Below are 23,616 nucleotides of genomic sequence, written 5' to 3' on the forward strand. Positions count from 1 at the left end.
AGACCGGCCAGATTGATGACGGTCTTGTGAGGGACGTGGTCGACCTGGTCCAAACTCAGGTGGTAGACGAAGTGTCTCAGCTTCAAACCGAGGATGACGCTTCGACGGCTTCGACCAACTTGTCCCGGTTTCGAATCAACGAAATCGTTGAATCCGTAAGTTTTTTTTTTTTTAAAGTTCAATTCATTTATTTCTTGGTTTAAATTTCTAAATTTGGCTTTTTTCTATTCAGTCGGTTCCAAAGAAGAAGGGACGTTTGGTCGGTTTGGGTCGTCGCACCCGGTCGGTTCCTCCTTCTTCTGCACCACCGCCCTTTGTTGATCCAGAAGTACTTACGGCTCAGTTGAAGGACAAAGATGATCGTATATCTTTGTTGGAGACCCAGATGGCGGCTCAACAGGCGGGCTATGAGGCACAGAGGAGGCTGAACCAGCAAATGATGGAGATGATGCAGAGGATGTACCCGAACGAGGTGTTCCCGGACGTGCCAGACCCGTAGTTTTTTTTTTCCCCAATCTCGGAATGTTTTATTTTTATTTGTGAAACTTTGAATATTAATTAATATGATTTCAATTTTACTTTTAATTTCATATTTTCGAATTTAAATTTCAGAAATTTTATTTTTTCAAAAAAATTAATATTTTTTACATTCCGAGGAAATTAATTATATTTTTCACTAGATCGATCGATGCATTTTTGAACAAAAACGCATCGATCGATCCGTTTTTTTTTTAAATATAGCGAGGGACATTTCCCTCGGAATTTTTCGAGGGACAGCTCCCTCGGAAAATTCCGAGGAACGGATCCCTCGGAATATACCGAGGGAACAGTTCCTCGGAATAAACCGAGGAAAAAGTCCGTCGGTATACTCCTATCGATCGATGTATATATGTCCAAACACGCATCGATCGATGAACTTCCGAGGAATTATCCCGACGAAGTTCTCCCTCGGTATATTCCGAGGACTTTTCCGACAAACAAGGGATCCTCGGAATTTCCTCGGAAATTTATTTCATCGGAATTCCGTCGGAAAATTCCGAGGGATTTCCGAGGAAAAAAGAAATTCCGAGGAATTATTTCCGACGACGTGTTTCGTCGGAATTTCGTCGGAATAACGATATTCCGACGAAATTCCGACGATTTTTTCCCTCAGAATCCTTGATGTTTTCTTGTAGTGTATTTTTATATATTTTTATTTTTTTTCTTTCATACTATTTTTAAATTTGATTTTGATTATATATTAATCTTTTTTATTTATTTCTCAAAACTTGAGTTTAGTGATTAATATGAAAATAATATAATGATGGATTTTCTTCTTTTTATTGTGTGATAATTTTGTTCTCTTGCTATAGAAACAATTATGTATTGTAAGTAGCCTCTTTGGTAAGGTGAAAGCATGCAAAGCGATTGTTTAACCTTGTTTATATAGATTACGGATCAAAATTTAAAATTGTCTTCTTTTCAATTATTTTCAAATTGGTTTGGTTTGGATTTGAGTCGTTTAACTTATTTTGTTCCGAACCAATATAGGCTAACCAAATCATTGAATTATATTGTGTTAAAAATGAATTATATTGAATGTGTCAATCCGATTTGTTTATCAGGTTCCATAAATTTTGTTACGCAATTGAGTTTGATCTTGGTAAACTATATTATGTAAAAATGAAAAGATCTATTTGATTGGTGATTGTTTCACTTTAATGTTTGTGATAATTTCCAAACCTTCACACACTTTACTACTATTAGAGCAAAACTGACTTTTTACGGTTGGAGTAAACCATCGATGCAACAAACAGTTCACACGATTTGAAAGATTATATTTATATACATTATTGATGAACATGTTTTTGACCATCATATTTATACATTTCTAACAAATATCAGCATATACATCCTTAAATTAATGTTTGGCCACCCCAGATTGAGTATGTAAAACCTAACCCAATAACCCAAATGAAGCTACAAACGAAACTCAGTTGCACAAAGGGGAAAATAACATAGAAACCACATCTATGGGAGAAAAAATTGATCACCAAGATAACATAGGGGTTATGATGAAATGGCAGAATTAATGGTTCTGAATACTTGCAATGTCTTCGTAAGGCGTACCAGTATGGAACCGGTTTATATAAGTTTCAGCGCTGGTCCCAATTTTTTCTATTTTTTAAATGGGAGCTTTGATCTTGTCTACGAAATCCGGGTAAAGGATGTTAAATTTGTACCCTTGAAAGACATTTGGAGGCAAGATCGTCGTAGTGTGTTTGGTTATACTTAGTCTTGAGAAAAACCGGGTTGAGCAGATTAATAGCAGAAGGGGTACCTCAGAATTAAGGTTCACATCACGTTCCTCCATTGCTCCCACTGATTTAATCTCCAAGTTATCTTCTTTGACAGGTTCTAGTTTTGAGATCATAGCCTATTAAAACCGCTTCTCCTTGGGAGATGAATGACTGGGTACTTCTCCACCTTTCCATCGGTGGCGAAAAACCACATGATCTGCAACTTGTGTGATCACAAGAGTCGTCTTGTATTGTCTAAAAAAAAAATAACCAAACAGATTAATTCTAAATTGTCTTTGTTAAAACTTATTTAAAAAAAAAAAAACAGGGCGAAAATATGGCAATTTACCTCCCAGCCGTGAACCCTGCAGATTCTTGCCTCAGTCTCATTCCAAAACATACTCCATGTACTTGGTTCAAGCAAGAGTCTTGCTTATCTCTACATCTCCAATGATTACTCTAGGACACTGTAACATATAATAGTATCAGGATTTGGTAACGACATGTACTTCTCCTGAACCTCTATGAAGAACTCACAGATAAATGGAACATGAAGGTTAATTGTGATCACCTGCCAGATATGTGAGCAGTATCAATGAACTTGGTTGTAGTAAAGGATCATAGCTCAGCCTCCGTTTACCTTGGTGTTTGCAGCGGCATGTTCATATGCCTACTGTATGGAGTCTGGTGATACATGCTAGGGGAAAAAGCAGCAATGTAGTAGAACATGGCCTCTTCAACTGCCAAAGGAAAGTGAACATGTCTAACAAAGGTCTCAAATAATTCTAACAAATGAAAATATCCAATTTTAAAGATTAGACTGATAAAAAGGTCAGAGAAAGAGTTTTTACCAGTACCCAATTGTCGGAATGCTTTAGGTGTTGCATCTTGCAACAATTTGAATCAGAAGGATACGTTCAGAGACCTGCATGAAGGGAAACATGCCTCAACCAAGCCACCAGGAGAAGTTCCTTTTAAGTTAATCATCGCAAGAAGGCATAAAGAGTGATTTTTTCAAGAGTTCATTAAGAAAATAAAATCATCATAGCACATCATACTTTAGGTAAATAGAACCATCAACGAAAAACAATTAATGAGGAAAAAAATCGTTTGTATGAACTGTTAAAGAGTACCAGTAGTTATTGTCTTCCTCGGAATCGACTGTTTCCTCACGATCATCACCATACCTGAGCTCTGGGGAAAATGAACCAGCCGCTTCTCTTGCAATATAAGATTCTTCACATGTAACTGTGGAACTGAAAGAATATGTGTTCGCCAATGTAGCTTAAGGTGGGTTTTTGGTGGTGGTTTGAGCAGTGTGAAGGCTTCATATGACGACATCGTCTTATATAGAGTGGGATAGGGAAGTGGAAGGGTGATGTGAGTTAAGCTGTTTTTGTTTTGATGAGTGAAATAATGGTTTAAGTTAATGGGAATGGAAGAAGAAGTGGAAAAGTCAGAAAACGTTCAACAGCTACGAAGATAGAAGAAGAAAAGAGGCGAGGCGTTAGGTTAGATGAAATGTATTAGTTGGGCTTAGTTTTGTTGATTTTTTTCAGAGACTTAAGTATATTAAAACATAGCCCAATAAAGTTCACGAACGAAACTCACTTTCGCAAAGGAAAAAGTACATAGAAACAACACTGCTGATGTGTCACAAATGCCCTATACTATATGATGAGATGGCAGCAGGAAGAGGGGAAAAAATAAATCTGTTTTATTATTATAGATTTTATTAGCCTATTAGGGAATGCTGCTAATATATAGTTTCAGGTTTTAGTGTTGAAAAACTTTGTAAACCGCAGAGCAGTGTCAACGGGTAAATTCGGGTTCACCCAATCCAAGGCATACAAACTCTGAAGTTGGTAATAAGATTTAAGGATTGGTCCAAACATAGAAGTTGATTTGGATTCCTATGAACAAACTTTTTTCAATATTCGGAGTCTTTGGACAAAACCAGCACATAATAATCACATAAGAATTGAGGCGCTTTTGTATAAAATAACAAATCAATATAATTTTTAATTCATTTATGGCCTAATTTTTCAATCTGTTGGTGATTTATGTTTTCTCCATCGTCGTCGTCGGAGTGAATCTTGGACGATGAACTCGCTGCCAAGGAGATTTGGGAAGAATCAAGGATACTTAGATCGAGATCACCATAGAGGGAGGATATCTTGATCCCACTCATAATCTGATGAGGAGTTGAAGGGATTGAGTCATGAAGAGTACACGAAGATTAAACGACTCAAGATGAGGAAATCGGGAAATTTCTGCATCTGGAAGAACACGCTGACGAGATTCCGGAACGGGACGTAGATGATCCGAAACGGAAAGGTGAATCTGATTCTGGTAAGTCGGAATCTGATAGATCTTGGAACAGAAAGAGCAAGAGCTCTAGGCGTAGGAGAACGTATGATATCGATAGTGAATCTGAAGAGAGTGAGAGTGATTCCGATGACGAAGAAGGAAGATCTCTAAGAGTAAGCGTAGGCGTATGAGATTGTATGATAGTGATAGTGAATCCGATGGGAGTGAGAGCGATTCTGATAGGAGACGAAGAAGTAAGATGAGGCGAGGACATAGGAGGAGGAAGAAGAAGAGATACAGTGATTCTTAAGAGAGCAGTGAATTTGAGATTAGTGCTTCTTCCTCTGGTGATGAACAACACACCAAGTCAAAGAGCAAGAGACGGAAGAAGCCATGTCTGGTTCTGATACTGATTCCAACAGTGAAGGATTCTGAGCTTGATGAAGAGGAGTTGAAGAAGTTCAAAGAGATGATTGAATCAATCAAAGAAGAAAGCTTCAGCAGCTCCTGAAGATGATGAAGAAGCTGAAGTGCCATTACCTAAAGCTGAAGGTCACATCAGTTACGGAGGTGCTTTAAAACCAGCAGCAAGGGAAACGTATCCCACGTAGAGGAGTAGTGGGTCTTAACGCTGATGAGATTCAGAGGTTTGAGGATCTTGGATATGTGATGGGTGAAAGTAGGCATCAAAGGATGAGTGCTATTCGTATCAGAAAGGAAAACCAGGTTTACAGTGCTAAAGACAATCGGGCATGGGCTATGTTTAACTATGAAGAGAAGGCCAAGCGTGAGACTAAGGTTATGTCTGATCTCTCGAGGCTTGTGCAGCGCCATATGGGAGAAGAGTTGGGGCCTAATCATGACTCTTTTGGTGCTGGAAAGACTGATGGAGCTGATGATTGATCTGTTTTGCTTCCTTGTGCTGGGTACGTATCTTATACTTTTGTTTTTGTAGACTGTTCCTTATTGCGCATCATAGTCAATGTTTGTTTGCTACTTGACCGTTAATGAGTATATGCATTTAATTTGCCATGTGTATCACATTACATTACTGCATTTGTGTGTTAAAGATGAAATTGGACTTTAGGGACTTTGTATGATTGTGTTTGCCTGTGAAATATCGAAGACTCTGACTTCAGTGGTTGTGCAGCTGTTTTTAGACTATTACTTAGCTGTGTGTATGTATTTGCCGTAGGCTGTGTTTAATTATGCCAGTAGAAGAATCAATTTAGTTAAGATATTAGCTTTTAATGTCCACTTCTCAGCTTATAAGATGCACGAACGAAACAGTAGTTTTTGATTATTGAAACCTAGCACATGATATTATGTTGGAAACTTAGTCCTCATGATTTTTGCTCTTATCATTGTTGTTGTGACTATTTTTAATGGTAATGCGACATGAAGTGAAGTCTTGTGGTCAGGTCATCACATGTTATCGTTGTCGCCACTATTATTGGGATCTTTATGATTATCAAGTGCAATAATAATTTCTGAATTTGCAGGCGGATATTATTGGGTTTCAATTATAATTTATGATTCCACTTTTGTGGAACTATACAGTGCAATATCTAGTCATTAGAAGACCCTACGTTATACCTGGAGGCTGGAGGTCATGGTCTCAGGCGCGTGGTGAGCGTTGTCTGAGACTGATGGTTAAAGATGAGTTTTTTCTAGTTGAGGAAGCTGTGTGCTCGGTGGTTTTTGCCGGTATCAAGAGTTTGGTTCTCTTTTGAAACCTTAGATACTCTTGTCTTTCCCCTAACCGTGTGCTTAGACGAGCTCGTTTACCTCCTCTTCCTCCTGCTTGTGTCTACTTTGCTGAGACTGTACCCGATTAATCTTTCTGGAGGTTAGAATTTGGCTTATTTTGTCTTTGATTTAGCAACGGTGTAGCTTCAAGGTAGGGGGCTGTGGGGTGAGGTGAGCAGTTGAAGGTTATACTTGAGAAGAAGTCGGTGGTCTCTGTTTGTCCTCGGTGGCTTCTTGCGTGTTGGAGCAATATAAAGAGGTTGAAGCTATTTGGTGTCCAGGTAAAGGTGTGGTTGAAGAAGGGGTTTGTCCCGGTGTTTGCTTCTTAATGGGTTTGTTTGTCTTGGTTTTGTCCAAGTGGTTTGTGGTCATCGTGAACGTGTGGTTCAAATGAGGATTTCTGCTCTCGATGAAGAAACCCCCTGCTTTGTGTGCTTGCCTGCTTAGTGCATAACAAGAATCTGACTAGTCATATAGAAATAAGTCTTTGTTTAGTCTCTTGCACGGTTGTTTATGGGTTTAGTTTAAGGTTGGTAGTTTGATGTTCTGTTTTGAAGTATGTGATGTATGTGTCCCGTTTCTTTGGGCTTTGGGCTTCCCTGTTTGGGATTAGTTTCCGGGGATGTTCATGTGTTCCGCCGGCGTTAGGATTCTAACCTTGTAATTTTCTATTGTTATGAATGAAAAACTCGGGAAAAAAAAATCACGAAAATATAAACTGATCTTTGGTTAACTATGGACGAGAAAGCGATGTTAGCGGGTTCAAATTAATATGAAAGCATTATTGTTGTCTTATTAAACTAAGAAACTTATTCACCTGCAGCATTAACAAAAAATTATTCTAAAATTTTTGGATCTAATAAATGTCACCGTTAACGTCTCTTTCCTAGGAACACAGAATAAAAGAGGAATTTTGACCAAATGCTCTTCTAATACTGCAATTGTGAAAATGGACTAAAGTGGCTTTCAAGTTTCAAGGATCCTTAATAAATGGAAAAATTGGAAAAATTGGACACTTTGAACTTTTATTTGTCACAATAGGACTTCTGATATTTTGGGCAATTCTAGACAACTTTTATCCTTCTTTTATGGGAAAAATAGTAAACTGAATTTTAAAAATGTTAAAAAATATGAAAACTATTGAAAACATAAGTATGACAATATATATGTTTAAAAGTTTTTTTTTTTAAAAGTGGAATCATATTTTATTTTATCTTCTAGCTACAGTTAGAATATTCATTCTTGTCATCTACTTAGTCTAGAAATCGGATACTAAGTTTTATACATAGATATATCTTGGATATACAACGTAAACTAGCATTTCTTATATATTCTAACCAAGCTATATTTCGAAACGTTATAATCAAGAAAGATGTCTTCAGTATACCTACAGCTTGATAACGACATATAGCCACAACGCAGTGATATACCTTATCTATATTACGTGCCATAACATGTTCTGCCTTTTACCTTATGTGGCGCTTAAGGAAGAATATGGTTCACATCTACTCTACTGTGCTCTGAGTTAGCTAGGATATATATTCTACGTGAAATCCGAAAAATCTGGAAGTTTCCATATTCGGTTAAAGATTTTTCCTAAATCTAAACTAAATCTTCCCTAAATATCTCATAGAATATTTTCTCCCACGTTTTTCTCTTTCTCCCACGATCTTTTCTCTTCATTTTTTTGTGTTTCTCTCTTCTTCATCAACATAATCATCTCTTTTCTCTATCAATACAACATGGTTCCAATCTATGTTAAATTCGGTGAACCTGCAGTTGTATCTCTATCATCGAGGGACGTACACATAAGTGAATTTTGTGACATTATTCATTCAGTGTGTAAACATTGTTTAGATCATCAATGTGTTGTTGATGTAGTATAAGAGCATTGAGAAGAGAGAGGGAGTTTTTGGCGAGAAGGATAAACTCGAGACTGACGCCTAAGGAGAGAGAGGAGCTGTACATGAAGTGGGACGTACCACTGGAAGGGAAACAGAGGAAGCTACAGTTCGTGAACAAGCTATGGACTGATCCTTACGACTCAAGGCACGTGCAAGAGAGTGCAAAGATAGTTGTCAAGCTTGTTGGGTTCTGTGAAAGTGGTAACATCTCTAAAGAGATGTTTGAGCTCAACTTCGCCATGCCTTCAGATAAAAAGTGGAACATTGTTTGGCACAACATCTCTAATCTTTTTCATCTATGAAGATAGTTTTTTTTGTAAAAAAGTAGACAACACATAAGAGTACTCCTAGTTATATCATTATGGTTGTATTTGTAGTACTAGATTTCTTGTCAAATTTGAGACTATAACGATCAGATTACCATGTATGATCCTAGCGCCAGTACCACGTCCTCTTGATAGTGGCTACAACAAACCTCAGTTTTAGAATTGATTTTGATGAGTCAAGGACATTGTACCCCCATTGCTGGGGAGGCTCAGCTAAGTGATTCTACTTGTAATGAAGTTTTCTTCCACTGTCGCACATAAAAAAGGTTGGAACTGTAACCAGATTAATATTCGGCAATATGAAGGTACACAACAAAACTAAATCAATCTCTGCAACCTGAAACTTTTGTGTGCAACGACAGACCCTTATTTTCTGAGGAACACTGTAATATTGGAGCATGAGTATAACCAAATCTATGATAAATAATGACAACAACTGAACAATAATGAATCAAACAGCAAACTTAAGTTTCTTCTATGTTGTTGGAAAATGTAATTCTAGTTTTCTTCCCTCTCCCTGTGCTCAGCTAAACAATACGCAGCAATAGCATCTGTTAGATATATTGTTGGTTTACGTATGCCTGTCGAAAAACTTCTATGAGTACAGAGAAAGTTGCAAAGCCAGTGCAGCCTATACATGCAGCTTTTGGCCCACCTGAAACAAAATCAAATTCATCAAAATCCCCAGAGACACAACGTATAATGAAAGCAAACAAAAATCTCTTCAAAGAGAGCATGTGAAATGTCAAAGGAACAAAAGCAACTACGAGACTTCAGTTTGAGAATCAAAGATTATTACCTATTGTTAAGAAACATGAGATTTTGAGGAAGGGTATTAATGTAATATAACCTGAGCAGAATGACTGTGCCACTTAAAAAGGAAGTGCTCTGTTCCTCTTCTCTCTCTCTCTCTCCAACCTCATTTCTCTGATCCGTAGGATCTTTCGTGTCCAACCTTAAAAACCCTAACAGATTTTCTTCCAAACGGAGATCATTGATCCACTAGTAAAGAAACAATCATCTCTGTATCTTCTTCTAACGAGAAGAAATCGATCAATAGCCTTTTTTACTCCAGGTGAATTTTTCTAATAGAATCTGTTACCTTTTTAGGATGTGATGATGAGCTTACTTTGTATGGCTTTAAACTGTTTGCTTTCAGCTTTAGAGACGAGCTGATCCTGTGATCTCCAAAGAGGTTCAACAAGGGTGAAAGATTTTGATTTTTGATCAGATTAAAGCGACTAGGATTTATCTTGAAAATGGAAACGCTAATCTTAGCTGCAGAACATAGGAATCAGTATCATCATCATGGGAAGAAAACTGTTGGACGACATAGTGATGGTTTTAGATCCAAAACTTTCAGGCAAATCAATTGCAGAACTTTCCATTATGGAGTGGGTTTGCTTCCAAGGCCAAAGAGAACCTCTTCAACGTCTTTAACCAAAGGATCTCTTCCTTGCGGTAGAACCATTCCCATTCCCATTCAAGGCTCTCAGATCCGTTGTGAGTTTGTTGACAAAAGGAGAAGCCTTTCTTACTCTGAGCTTTGGGCAGGTCCTACTTACTCCAACTCTCCTCCACCTACTTCTGTCCCCATTCCTAAGTTCTCTCTCACGCAAAAGAGGACGGTTTCTTTGAGCTTCCCACCTCCCCACCCTACTGTTGAAGCTGCCAAGTCTGCGCCTGTTTCTCCAACCTCATCTGCTGATAACCCTTTTCACACTACTGTCTCTGCCACTGTGACACTGCGTCGCATGCTCAACCTTGACCATGAATGAATATCAGGAGTCTTTAGGGGGGACAGGGGTTAGTTTTAGTTTTCTGCAATACATAAATAAGTAGCTGGTTTGATTTTGTTTAGTAGCGTCTGATGGTGGTGGTAAAGGAACAACGTGGAAGCAGTCAGTCTTCACAGCAGAGTTGGTCAGTAGTTACTGGATCTCCTATCCTAGGTGGAGCAGATTGCTATAGTGAGTAGAAACATTCAGGAAGCGGATTCTTGGTTTAGCATTTAGGATGGCTAGCTAGAAATTCACCAGTCTCTATCTAACATATACCCTGGGTTGGTGAATGCTAAGTTCATGGTGCATTTCCTCTTTTCCCTTTGTATATGTTTCTCTTTTAGAGTCTTGGCTTCTTTTCTTAAGTGGGTTAGTTAGCAACTAGGTTCCTGTGTCTATTCTTCCAAGTTACAACATCTTTTGGTGGTCTTAATCTTACCCTTCCTGTTTTGTCTCCCTCCTTGTTCATCTCTTTTCTTTTCATCCCTTTGAGTCTTCTTCTATTTCGTTTATGTCCAGCCTTAAAAGATGTAAATCCTTGCTACTTGTGTTTAGTGGTCTTCCTCTTCAACCCTTTCCTTATTTTTTTTTGTAAAAGGAAGAAGGGAATGGGAAGCTCTTTCTTCTGACCAACCCTCTTGAACGGTCTCTAGTCTACTGGTAAATATTCATCCAAATCTTTCTGGCGATACTTCTTCTGAAGACAAAGACATTCCTCAGGCTCTTCTTGATACCGGTCTTACCTACTTTAAAAGTTTCCTTGGAGTTTCGTGATCCTGCCTAATCTGCTCACCAGGTAAATTTTCTGCAGCTCTCTTAACTCTCCCATCTCATGAATCTGAATGTGTAGACTTTATACAAGTGCCATGACTTTGTAACAGGGGCTTATAGAAGCTGCTGCTCCGCTCTGCTCTGTTGTTGATGCTTTTGATCATAGTTCCTTTGTCTCTACTATCTTTTGGTTTTCTTGTATTGTTTACGCAGTGACAAGTATTGTCTCAGTGTTTGGACCTCTGCTTTCCAAAAACACATATGTTTCTCCTTGTCTTTGTGTAAAGTTTGTGGCAGTGTTGTAGGCATTTTGGTATCTGGTACTGAGTTTTAATGGTGAAGGAGCTGTATCCCTTGTTCCCTATAAGTATTATTATCAAAGATTGTCGATACACTGGAGATTTTATATGGATTAATGATCTGAACATAGAAGTAAACACGAGAGAAGTTGTAGAAAGATTTTGTTCAGACTCTCAGAGAATCTATTTTCTGTTTTCTGTGTCCTCTCTACAATCACATGAACGTGTGAACAAGTAACCATAATATATACAAAAATCCACACGTTCCTTATTATAACAGTTTCGAGAGATGAAGAACATTTTAACTAGCTACCACTTCCTCACAACCTCACAAATCACAATCGTCTATCTCTGTAAAGCTCTAAATATAGTAAGAAGAGACAAGAAGAGATTGATGATATCCAGGTAGAGAGAAACCGCTGCCCAAATATACTCATCATATGTGTAACGTTTGATCAGATTGTCTGTATCATAGACTATGTACCCGCAGAATATTACCGATGCCAAGAAACCATAAATCATCACCGATGTCCTCCCTAACGGGAAAAAAACCTGCACGATATTAAACAAAAACACAGTTAGGCTACCACATTTCATAGGTTAAAACTCCCTTTCTCTCAAGTTTCTAACTTGTTCGCCTAAAAAGAATGGTACGACATTCAATAGGCAAATGCGTGAGGTGCAAGTTTCTTACTTGTAGCTGAAAACGCTACTACATTTCACTAGCTAAGCCTAAAACTCTAATGCGAGTTTGGAACAAGTGGCGTTACTTGTATCATGGCAAAGACAACGAGCACGATGAGAGCACCAAACAAGAATGGTCCAAGGAAGTTGAAGTCATATCCTCTCTTAGCAGCCCAGAAGGTGTAGACGGTGAGGGAAAGCACCACAACTGTCGTCAGGATTGCTGACTCAAGAATCACTTTCCCTGTTCCAACACATAGAACAAGACTTCAAACATACACAATAGAAACAGAATCAAAGCGAATGATCGATCTTACCATTGGTAAAGGCACATGTCAGTCCAACGACAAAAGCCAGAGCCAAAGTGAACACCCCCAAGAGTAAGTAGTTCACCGGATGTTTCTGGTGGTAATAGTACAATGGGCACAACACTAAACCGACAAAACAATTAATACACAGAAACGTGTAAATGAATCCAAATTTTTTTGATGTCTTATTAATGTAATATTTGTTTACCTATGAAGGGGGTGATGATGATGACTATGTAGAGACCTAGTCCTGCGCCTGTGGTGGCGAAAAACAGAGCGATTGGACGGACGGTGACAACAGTGGCGGAGACGGCGATGGTGGCTAGAAGCTGAAAGGCGATTATAGAGTAAACCTTGCGTATGAATCCCCACCGGAGCTCCGGAGTTTCATGCATGGTTGGGTATAAAGGTCTCGACCTTGAGCTACCGCCAGCTTCCAAGTCATCTTTCCGGTACGGTAAGTTCCACTGATACATTATCGGTGTCAACTCTTTTGGACAAAAGGGAAGGAACACGCGTGAAAGTTCAAATCCTTGGAAGTTGAATCAGTGATGGTTTGCTTTGGATTCTTCGTTTTTGGATTTTCTTAGTAAAGCGGTGCGTGAAGACGAAGTATTCTGGTCCAGGGCCTGACTGGTTCAACCGCAGCGGTTGCGGTTGCGGCTGCGGGAGTTTGTGGATGCGGTGGTTGCAGTTTCTAGCGGTTTTAAGAGATTTATACGACTGGTTCTGCGGTTAGAAATTGGTGCGTTTGCGGGATACTTATGACTGGTTAACTACCAAACGCAACAGCGGTTAAATAATAAATTAACAATATTTACATTTTATATCATTATAAAATATCAAAAATAATAATATTATAATAAATATAAAATTTATATTTAGAAAGTTATAGTTTAAAATTTTTAAAAATTATAGAAAATATTTTCATTTTAAAGTTTTATAATATTAATTAAAATATAATAGATATATTTTAGTATTTTTATAATTCTAATTTAAATTTTTTATTGAATATTTTTATTTTTGTATTTAAATTGTTTTAGAAAAAAAAAAAAAAATTTATCCTCCCGCAACCGCCCGCAACCGCAAACGCTAGCTGAAACCAGCTTTTGAATTTATGAGGTTTAGAACGATTTGGAACGGTTTGGAGCGGTTTGAACGATTGTTGCAAAACGCCAACAACCGCTACCAATCGCAAAAGCTGCGTTTGCGGGTGGTAGCGGAAAACCAGTCATAGGAAGTGACATGTGGTGACCGGAGAATACGCATAAACCATGACAAGGATGGTTGCTACACTTCTGGGATGACAATTTTAGAAGTTACTAATTTTAAGTTTGTACCGATTAAAAATAGAGTCCGTTTAGGTGCCACTTAATTAGGATAACAATTTATTTTATTTGGCAGCTTAAAAATCAATTGAAAAATATTGGTCTAAATCCAATTACTAGAGAACATTATATTAATCCAAAATATAAAAAAATGTGTGCTCTTTTTTTATTAAATAAAAGCTACGTAATTAACTGATATGATTAATATATATATGACAATTAATGACTATGAATAATAAAGATTTGATAACAATTTTTGCATCTTTTTTCATTTTTGTTTAATTTTATCTACTAATAATAGCAATCTTTATTAATTCAAAAGGTTGTGAATTCCACTTATGTTGAAAGGTTGTGTCTTTTCAACAATTAAAAGTTGTGTCTTTTTATTTTAAAATAACTATTTATATTAAAAGAATGTGACCATTTATATTGAAAAGTTGTGACTCTTCATATAAGTATTATTACAAAAAGACACAACCTTTTAATTCAAAAGATGTGACTCTTCAAACAAAATTTTGAAAATTTATTAATAGTCCAATGTCTATGCCTTCTCAAAGCATAATTTTCGCGAATCAAATAAAATGGTGAAGAAAAAAAACAATTAATAATAGCAAACCCAAACAATGTTGAAAAGTTGTGTGTTTTATAGGAATTTTATTTATTGTTAAAAGTTGTGTCTTTTCATTATATATTAAGATATGTCATTTCATTATTTGTTTCAAGAGTTGTGTATTAGTTAGTATTTAAATTAAAAAGATGTAATTATTTAAATGAAAAATTGTGACTATTCATATATGTATCATTTCAAAATAACTACCTTTAAATTGAAAAGATGTGACTATTTAAATTGGAAAGTTGTGACTATTCACATAAGTATCATTTAAAAATAACCACCTTTAAACTGGAAAAAATGTGACTATTCATCTATACGAACGTTGCATTTCTTAATTTTTTATATGAAAAGTTGTATTTATTAGTATTGAGATGAAAAATTATGTCTTTTCGTTTTTATTTTGCTTATATCTATTTATTAATATTTCATAAATATTTGCAATTGTTTTATTTCTAAAAATCAGTGTATTAATTAATATGAAAATTTGAATCTCTTAAGTTTTATACATAAAAGTTGCATCTCTTAAATGTTTTACATGAAAAACCCAAACAATGTTGAAAAGTTGTGTATTTTTATAGGAATTTTATTTCTTGTTAAAGTTGTGACTTTTCGTTATTTGTTTCAAGAGTTGTGCATTAGTTAGAATTTAATTTTAAAATATGTAATTATTTAAATGAAAAGTTGTGACTATTCATATTTCTATCATTTCAAAATAATTACATTTAAATTTGAAAAGATGTAACTATTTAAATTGAAAAGTTGTGACTAATCATATAATTTTAAAAGTTGTGTATTTTTATAGGAATTTTATTTCTTGTTAAAGTTGTGTCTTTTCGTTATTTGTTTCAAGAGTCGTGCATTAGTTAGAAATAAATTTTAAAATATGTAATTATTTAAATGAAAAGTTGTGACTATTCATATTTCTATCATTTCAAAATAATTACATTTAAATTTGAAAAGATGTAACTATTTAAATTGAAAAGTTGTGACTAATCATATAAGTATCATTTCAAAATAATCACCTTTAAATTGAAAGATGTGACTATTCATGTATATGAATAAAGTAAAAAAAAGACAAAATTTCATTTCAATACTACTAAAAATAATTTTTCATAAAAAAACTTAAGAGACACAATTTTCATATTAACAATGATTAAAAATGATAAATATTTATGTGGTGTCATCAACAAAGAGGTACAAATGTATTGTGATTTAAGAGATATGAAGGCATCATAATTTAAGAGGTATGAACGTGTTGTAATCCAAGAGGTACAAACATATCATGATCCAAGGAGTATGAACGTTTTGTGACTGAAAGGATGTGAATGTATTTTGACCAAAAATATACAAAACGATCGTGACCGAAAGACTGCCAATGATCATAAACAAAAAAGTGCGAATGGATCTTGACCGAAAGGATGTGAAATTAATCTTGACTGCAAGGGTGGGAACGGATCTTGACTGTGACCAAAAGGGTGCAAATGGGTTATGACAGAAAGGGTGCAAATGATCGTGACCGAAAGGTTGCGATTGGATCGTGACCAAAAGGTTGCGAATGGATCGTGGCCGAAAAATTTCAAACAGTTCGTGACCAAAGAGTGCACATGGTCGTGATCGAAAGGTTGCGAATGGGTTGTGACCGAAAAAGTTTAAACGAGTCATGACCAAAAAAGGGTGTGAACGGATTGTAACCGAAAGGGTGTGAACGATTTGTTACCGAAAGAGTGTGAATGGGTCTTGACTGAAAGGGAGCGAAAGAGTCGTAACCAAAGGTGTGTCACCGTCAATGGAATAAAACCAAAGAGGTAAGAATGAATCGTTACTGAAAATGTGCGAACGAAACATCACCAAGAGAATGCTAAAGGTCAACCATGATGTTGGTGATATAAGAGTATGATCTTTTTTGGCCAACATAAAAAGTCTATTTAAAACAACTACAAATATTTATGAAGTATTAATATATAGATATGAGTAAAGTAAAAACAAAAAAAGACATAAATTTTCATCTCAATACTAATAAATACAAAAAAAAATTCATATAAATTTACTTATCATATTAACATTGATTTAAAATTATAAACATTTATATAGTGTCATCAACAGAGAGATATAAATGTGTTGTAATTTAAGAGATATAAACGCGTCATAATCTAAGAGGTACGAACATGCTATGATCCAAGAGGTACAAACGTATCATGATCCAAGGGGTGCGGAAGTGTTGTGACTGAAAGGGTGTGAATGTATTATGACCGAAAATGTACAAAAGGATTGTGACCGAAAGGCTGTGAATGTCATAAACGAAAGGGTGCGAACGGTTCTTGACCGAAAGGATGTGAAATTAATCCTGACCGAAAGGATGCGAATGGATCTTGACCATGACAAAAAGGGTACAAATGAGTTATGACCAAAAGCGTGCAAATGAGTTATGATCGAAAACGTGCAAATGGGTTATGATCGAAAGGGTGCAAATGGTCGTGTTTGAAAGATTGCAAATGGTCGTGACTGAAAGGTTGCGAATGGATCGTGACCGAAAGGTTGCGAATGGATCGTGACCAAAAAAATGCAAACGAGTCATGGCCAAAGGGTGCAAATGGTCATGACCGAAAGATTGCAAATGGGTTGTGACAAAAAAGTGCAAACGTGTCGTGACCAAAAGGAGAAAACGGATCGTAACCGAATGAGTGTGAACGGATCGTAACTGAAAGAACGTGAATAGATCGTGAATGAAAGGGTGCAAACGAGTCGTATCCAAAGGAGTGCCAATGAATCATGACCGAAGAGGTAAGAATGGATCATGACTGAAAAAGTGCGAACGAGACATCACTGAGAGAATGTTAAAGGCCAACCATGGTGCTGGTGATATAAGAGTATGACATTTTTTCGACAACATAAAAAGTCTATCTAAATTAGAATATATCATTTTTAAAATATTTCTTAGATTTTGCCTGTTTTTTTACCCATCCAGAATTTGTTTTGTTTTATGGTCAACCATGGTGCTGGTGATATAAGAGTATGACCTTTTCTCGACAACATAAAAAGTCTATCCAAATTATAATATATCATTTTATAAATATTTCTTAGATTTTGCATGTTTTACCCATCCGGAAACTTTTTTGTCTTATGGATCCCAATTTCAATTTACACCCTTTCGTTCACGCCATTTACACTTTTTCGGTCATGACACATTCATACCTTCAGTCAAGGCATATCCGTCCACCCCTTGGAACAAGTTCATACCTCTTGAATCGCATCATGTTTGTATCCCTTAGTTTACGACGTGTTCGTACCTCTTAGGTTATGAGTCGTTTGTACTTTTTCGTTGACGACACAACCGTCTAACATGAACGACACATTTTTTATTTAAAAAGATTTTTATGTTTAATAAGAGATTTTATTTATTTATTATAAATTTATATAATTTAAAATTTTAGAGTAACTTAATTAAAATAATAAAAATGTATAATTTTATTAGTATTGATGTATTTGTATTTTAGTTGTAATTTAAAATTATAGAATATACATTTTTAATAATATCAATAAATAAATATAAACACACATGTTCTACGTCTTGACATGAATTTTTTTTTAAATAATTTTTTCTATATAATATATAAATTATAATATGATATATTTATTTATAAAAGTTGAGCTCCCACGCGATATCGCGTGGATTCCTTACCTAGTATTATTAAAAAAAAATTAAACAATCACATTAACCGTATAATAAAAAATAGATTTTTTCTTATATGTTATATTTTGAATTTTTTTTAAATTACTTTAATTACAAAAATGAGAAAACCTTATATGGTATATTTTATTTTTTTTTAAATGACTTAAATTACAAAAATGAGGAAACCTTACACGTTATTTTTTCTTTTTATATATTATATTTTTTCTTATATGTTATATTTTGAATTTTTTAAAACGACCTTAAATCACAAAAATGTAAGTTTTACATAAACAAACGACTGAAAGCATTAAAATGACATGTATCAATTCGATGGTTGATCTGAAACCTTTCAAAACCATATAGAAGATAAATGTCAAAATAATTCAACTGTAGAAACAGTATTGTTCACTTTTTTCAAGAATGCGTTCGATGGAAAAAAATAAAATTTTCATGTCATAATTTTTTTAATGTCCAATCCGATCAACCCATGATATATTAATTATAGTTTAGTTCCACAATTTTTAATAAAAAATTATCATGTCCATCGAAAAGAAATTATATAATAACAACAAAAAATATTGTATATGTATAAATAAAATGATCAAATATATCTAAAAATTATCGATAATATATACAGATAAACTCACCATGTCCTAGTGTACAGTTAAAGGTTTTGGATATTTTTGGTAATAAAATCATCATACTTGTACAACAATATTTCAAAAATTGACAAAACAATTTAGCAAAAATAAATTTTTTTAAACAAATTCTAAAATAAACTGCAAAGTTATAAATATAAATTTACATGTTATATTAACTTTCAGTCTAATATTTTTTAATGTTTATTGAAAATTATTTAGATATGGATATTTCAAAAAAGTAAATAAAATAAATTAGAGCATTTACAATGATAATTTTTCAATTCAAGCTCTTATTTCATATACATATGATGTCTGTATATAAATACATAAAATATTGTTTAATTATGGATATTTCAATATGGTGGGAAAACCTTTCTAAAATATTTCATTTGTTATATTTAGAGCTGAGTTTCATCATATTTAAATAATATTATTGGTTCAATATACTTAAATGGACCAGAAATTAGGAATCTACCCATAACAAAAAAAGGAACCCCAGCAGATGTAGTTAATTGTCGAAACATTTATACTCTAGGACACTTTTCCTATTTTTAATTACACCATAGGACACAATCCTATACAAACACACTTTACCTAACAGCTTGTGTTTCATTTAGTTACATTCCTAACTATCATTCCCCCCTTTTCGTTACAGTTCAAGTGCAAAGGTTCTTTCCATTGGCTATTCTGGCGGGATTTTACCGTAGCCGTCGATCTCCCATATATATGGCAATGGCTGAGATTTAATTTTGCAGATCTAGACAAGACACATAGCTTTCTTTAAACATCCACCATTAGATCAACAACCTAGTACATCCGACGGCCGAGATTAATTCCAAAAGTTTTACCATCTACTCTCATCCTTTTGTCGTCGTTTCCATACATCTAAATTCCTCATTACCCAGAAAGTTAAGAACATAATCAATTTCGGAAAGCCAAATCTGTTTATTTGGATCACAGGCTGTGGTTTGTGAGCTAATTAACCTTTCTTTTTGTCTTTTACTTTCACTTTAACTCCAAGCAATTAACCTTTTACTTCTTGCATGCATCTACCATGGTGGAACACTGCATGGTCATCGCCGGGGAATGGAAGACCTCCGACGACGGTAGCTGGAACTTTTCAATCGACAAACACCAGAGGTCGAGGATCATGACTCTTTCTCCTACCATGACTTTGCTTGAACTGCAAAACAACGTGTTGAAGGAGTTCTTTGCTAACACCCAATCCTGCCCATCAGCCTCGTTGAGCTACTGGCCTCCGAACACCAAAGATCTGGCTACCGGAATCTCAACACCACCGGTCATGCTTACACAAGATGGATCTGTATGTTACTTCTACCGTCATTTCAAAATACACAAGGGAATGAATCTGTTTGTCACCTTCAACCATAAGCCGGAACCAATCAGTTCGAGCCAAGTAGCTGAGAATCTTTTCCCCTTCACTACTCCGGACCATCCTATCACAAAACCCACCATCTATTTAACCATTATTCTGGTCCCCGTCCCCCTGCTCCTTGTCTGTCCCAGCCGTCTACAACTGCGTCCAAAATCCCCAGTTTTTCTCTTTTTCCTGACGATGATTTACTTGGAGGTAGCCCAATCAAGCCTTCCAACACAACCACGAGCCCTACCTCAGCTCCTTCCAAAATCTGCAGTTTCTCACTTATTGACGAATCGGCTCTTTGTAGCGACGAGATTCTAAAAGAGATGTTCAAAGAAGACTCCGACAACATTCCCGACAGCTGGAAGACTGAAGCGGATGAGGAGGAGGAAACCGGGCCCGAGAGTTCTCTTCCTCCAGGGTTTGAAGATGTTCAACCCCGCGGCTTTGACCACGACTTTTGGGACCCTTTGATTGACAAAAATCTTGGCGGATCTGACGCCGCTTAGGTGATGGCTGGCATCAACGTCCCCATAACCGCGCCACACATTATTCATTGCACAACTGGTGATGCGTTCGATCACACTGTCTTACCATCCGGAGAACAACCAACTAAATGGAAGCCTGATCCTGAAGATCCTACCTCACATCTCCACAGTTTCCCCTATGTATACCCCAATCCCATGGACACACGCACAACTGGATCAGAGATCTTTACCGGTGTACATCATCAGAAGTATCCACATGGACAGTCTTCGACGTCTTCGACGTCTTCGACGTCTTCCCCTGGAGTACATCAACCTCGTAATCCACATGGACAACCTACGACGTTTCCCTCTAGTGTACATCAACACACCAATCCCCATGTACACCCGGCGACGTCCACGCGTACACCACCCACCCGTTCAAAAAACTCACCCCAGTTCCCCCTTTCGACTCCGCCCGTGCGCGAGACCAAGCCACTGTCAGAGATCAGTGATGAGGAATTTGACGTTCCACCGCTCTTTGACGACCTTTCCTATGAAGCTGAGGATGTCCCCGATATGCATCTGGACGATTCAAACGAGGTACCGTTTGTAGGGAAACTGTATACGACCAAGCAGGATTGCCAAATTTTGCTTGCTATCTACGCAATCAAGGAGCAGTTCTATTTCAGGCAATCCCAAACCACTAGGCATTACTTTGTGCTTAGTTGCCATGATACTACATGCGATTGGCGCATACTAGCAAAAGAGCTTACCAATTGTGGTTACTACACCATCAAGAAGGCCAAGCTTCTACACTCCTGCACTATCGATACACGCAACCTATATAGGAAGAAGGCCACATCCAAAGTCCTAGCTCATGTCTACCGCTCGCGCTACAGCGAACCCACCAATGGACCTAAATCACTACAGCTTCAGCAGATGATATTGGAAGACCTTCGCATCTCCGCCTCCTACATGAAATGCCACAGGGCCAAAGAGCAAGCTGTAGATAACACTGTTGGTAACGCTGAGGATTCATTCCTCAACCTGGCCTCCTATTTTGAGAGGCTCAAAGCTACCAATCAAGGCACAGTTACTGCAATCGAAACTGAGCTCGACATAGAAGCTAATACACGTTTTCTTTATGGCTTCCTGGCCTTTGGTGCTTCAATACAAGGGTTCGGCAGGCTATGCAAGGTCCTTATTATTGATGGAACACATCTTTCCGGGAAATACAAGGGGGTACTACTCACGACCGGCGGCCAAGACGCCAACTTCCAAGTGTTCCCACTAGCTTTTGCTGTCTTCGATGGCGAAACCGAGCATGCCTGGACTTGGTTTCTCACCAAGATTGAACGGATCATTGCGGACTCAAATACCCTCTCCATCATCTCGGGCCATCACTCTTCCATCATCAAAGCCACGCGTGCAGTCTTTCCACATGCACCTCATGGAGCGTGCATAGTCCACTTAATGCGTAACATTATCTCACGATACAAAAACAAAGGTCTACCAAAAATGGTGTGTGAGGCTGCATTCTCTTATCGGCACAAAGATTTCGATCTCAACTTCGGAAAAATCAGGCAAGCCAATGGGGAATGCGCCAACTACCTTGAGGGGATTGGGACTTCAAAGTGGTCTAGGACTTACTTTCTAGGAAATCGTTACAACCATTTTACCAGCAACACCGCAGAGCAGCTCAACAACGCTCTCACTAAATTCAGGTCTTCACCCATCATTGAGTTATTCTTGTTCATCCAACGCATGTTGACTCAGTGGTTCTCTGCTAGAAGGACCAAATCAGCCAAGTGTCGTTGATTTGTAACACCAGAGGTTGAGAAGGTTATGCAGACACATATCAGGCTCACCAAAGGCAACAATATAACAAGTATCACCAGTTAGAGCTATCAAATAAGGGGCCTTTTTGGCCATCCGAACACTGTCTCCTTAGAAAACAAAGTCTGCACCTGCCAGGTCTTCCAGAATCTTAAAATCCCCTGCAGCCATGCTCTTCTAGCTGCTGATTCCACAGGTCTTCCGTATGTTCAGCTTTTTGGTGTTTGCTACAAAACTCAGACATGGATTGACACATACGCTGGTGTCATATACCCCGACGTTCCCATAGGAGACTTTCCAATCCGGAAACAATAACTTCTGTCACCATGCTGCCTCCTCAGACTCGTCGACCATCTGGCCGCCCTAAGGACAAGCGTGTCGCATCAACCGGCGAGATACCGGTAAAAAAAAAAATACTCACTAATGTTATACATATGCTTCTGTTTGTCCTTAACAACAACTCTAATCCCTTTGTATGGCAGGCACCCAAGAAGAAAAAACTTGTCCCTAACAAATGCGGCTGATGCGGGGCACTGGTCACAACAGGACCAACTGCATTGTCCCAATCTGAATGTGGTGAATCCTATATCCACGAGTCTTTTCTTTTGGATAGAGAATTCACCCATCCCCTCCCCCGTCGTTTTGTTTTTTGTCTGTTTAGGGCGTTTTAACGTGTAATAACTTTATTAAACATGTAATGGCTCTTATGTCAGCCCAGCTACTTTAATCGATTTGCGGTTTAGGAAACATCAAATGTACTACGCTTTCACTGCATGTACATGTGTACACGATAATGGTTTTACAGGTTACATTCCGCGTTGTCCACCTGTACACCATATGCCCCACAGCTGTTACCTACATCAATCCTTGTACACGTGTACAACTTTGTACTCAAGGTTTTTGTTTGAATGCTCCATCTTGAACACTTAGTAAACGACCATCAAGTCCTGCTACCCACGTGTGGTACTATGACACAACTGAATACGCAGTTGTCCACGTGTACCACTATGTGCAGCAACCAACTTGCATGTACATGTGTACTACCGCATTATACCCACCATGCTCCACACCAACATACACCTCAAAGACTATCAGCAAAATATCAGTTTCCAAATATACAACCCATACACGTATCCGCTAATCCAAACAACAACCTGATACTAAAACTTCGTACATCTGCTTATCAAAAACCTATTTTCTTGTATGCCAGGTATACATTTCTCATGTTTTCTTGCGAACAACAGGTCAACAACTTTATTTCTTCCAAAA

At 37.1% G+C, this 23,616-nt stretch overlaps 2 protein-coding genes, 1 long non-coding RNA gene and 1 other non-coding gene across 4 annotated transcripts; 2 read left to right on the forward strand and 2 right to left on the reverse strand.

The window, feature by feature from the left end:
- Window positions 1-1,805: 1,805 nt before the first annotated feature.
- Window positions 1,806-4,204, reverse strand: LOC125581932. Its single transcript, XR_007319721.1, has 2 exons — window positions 2,629-4,204; window positions 1,806-2,534 (listed from the first exon to the last, which is right to left on the reverse strand). It is a non-coding gene; the product is annotated as an uncharacterized LOC125581932 (long non-coding RNA).
- Window positions 4,205-4,368: 164 nt separating this feature from the next.
- On the forward strand, window positions 4,369-11,512 carry LOC106348846. Its single transcript, XR_007319722.1, has 3 exons — window positions 4,369-9,643; window positions 9,728-11,145; window positions 11,231-11,512. It is a non-coding gene; the product is annotated as an NKAP-like protein (transcript).
- Window positions 9,828-10,346, forward strand: LOC125574851. The gene has a single exon (XM_048748987.1). It carries the CDS (start codon window positions 9,828-9,830, stop codon window positions 10,344-10,346), a length of 519 nt encoding a protein of 172 aa, XP_048604944.1.
- Window positions 11,513-11,549: 37 nt separating the features above from the next.
- On the reverse strand, window positions 11,550-13,000 carry LOC106348845 (protein LIFEGUARD 3). Its single transcript, XM_013788661.3, has 4 exons — window positions 12,620-13,000; window positions 12,421-12,534; window positions 12,190-12,347; window positions 11,550-11,971 (listed from the first exon to the last, which is right to left on the reverse strand). Exons 1-4 carry the CDS (start codon window positions 12,885-12,887, stop codon window positions 11,765-11,767), a joined length of 747 nt encoding a protein of 248 aa, XP_013644115.1. The 5' UTR covers window positions 12,888-13,000; the 3' UTR covers window positions 11,550-11,764.
- Window positions 13,001-23,616: the final 10,616 nt, after the last annotated feature.

This window comes from Brassica napus, chromosome C2 (genome assembly GCF_020379485.1).
Source record: "Brassica napus cultivar Da-Ae chromosome C2, Da-Ae, whole genome shotgun sequence".
In the NCBI taxonomy this organism is placed as follows: Eukaryota; Viridiplantae; Streptophyta; class Magnoliopsida; order Brassicales; family Brassicaceae; genus Brassica; species Brassica napus.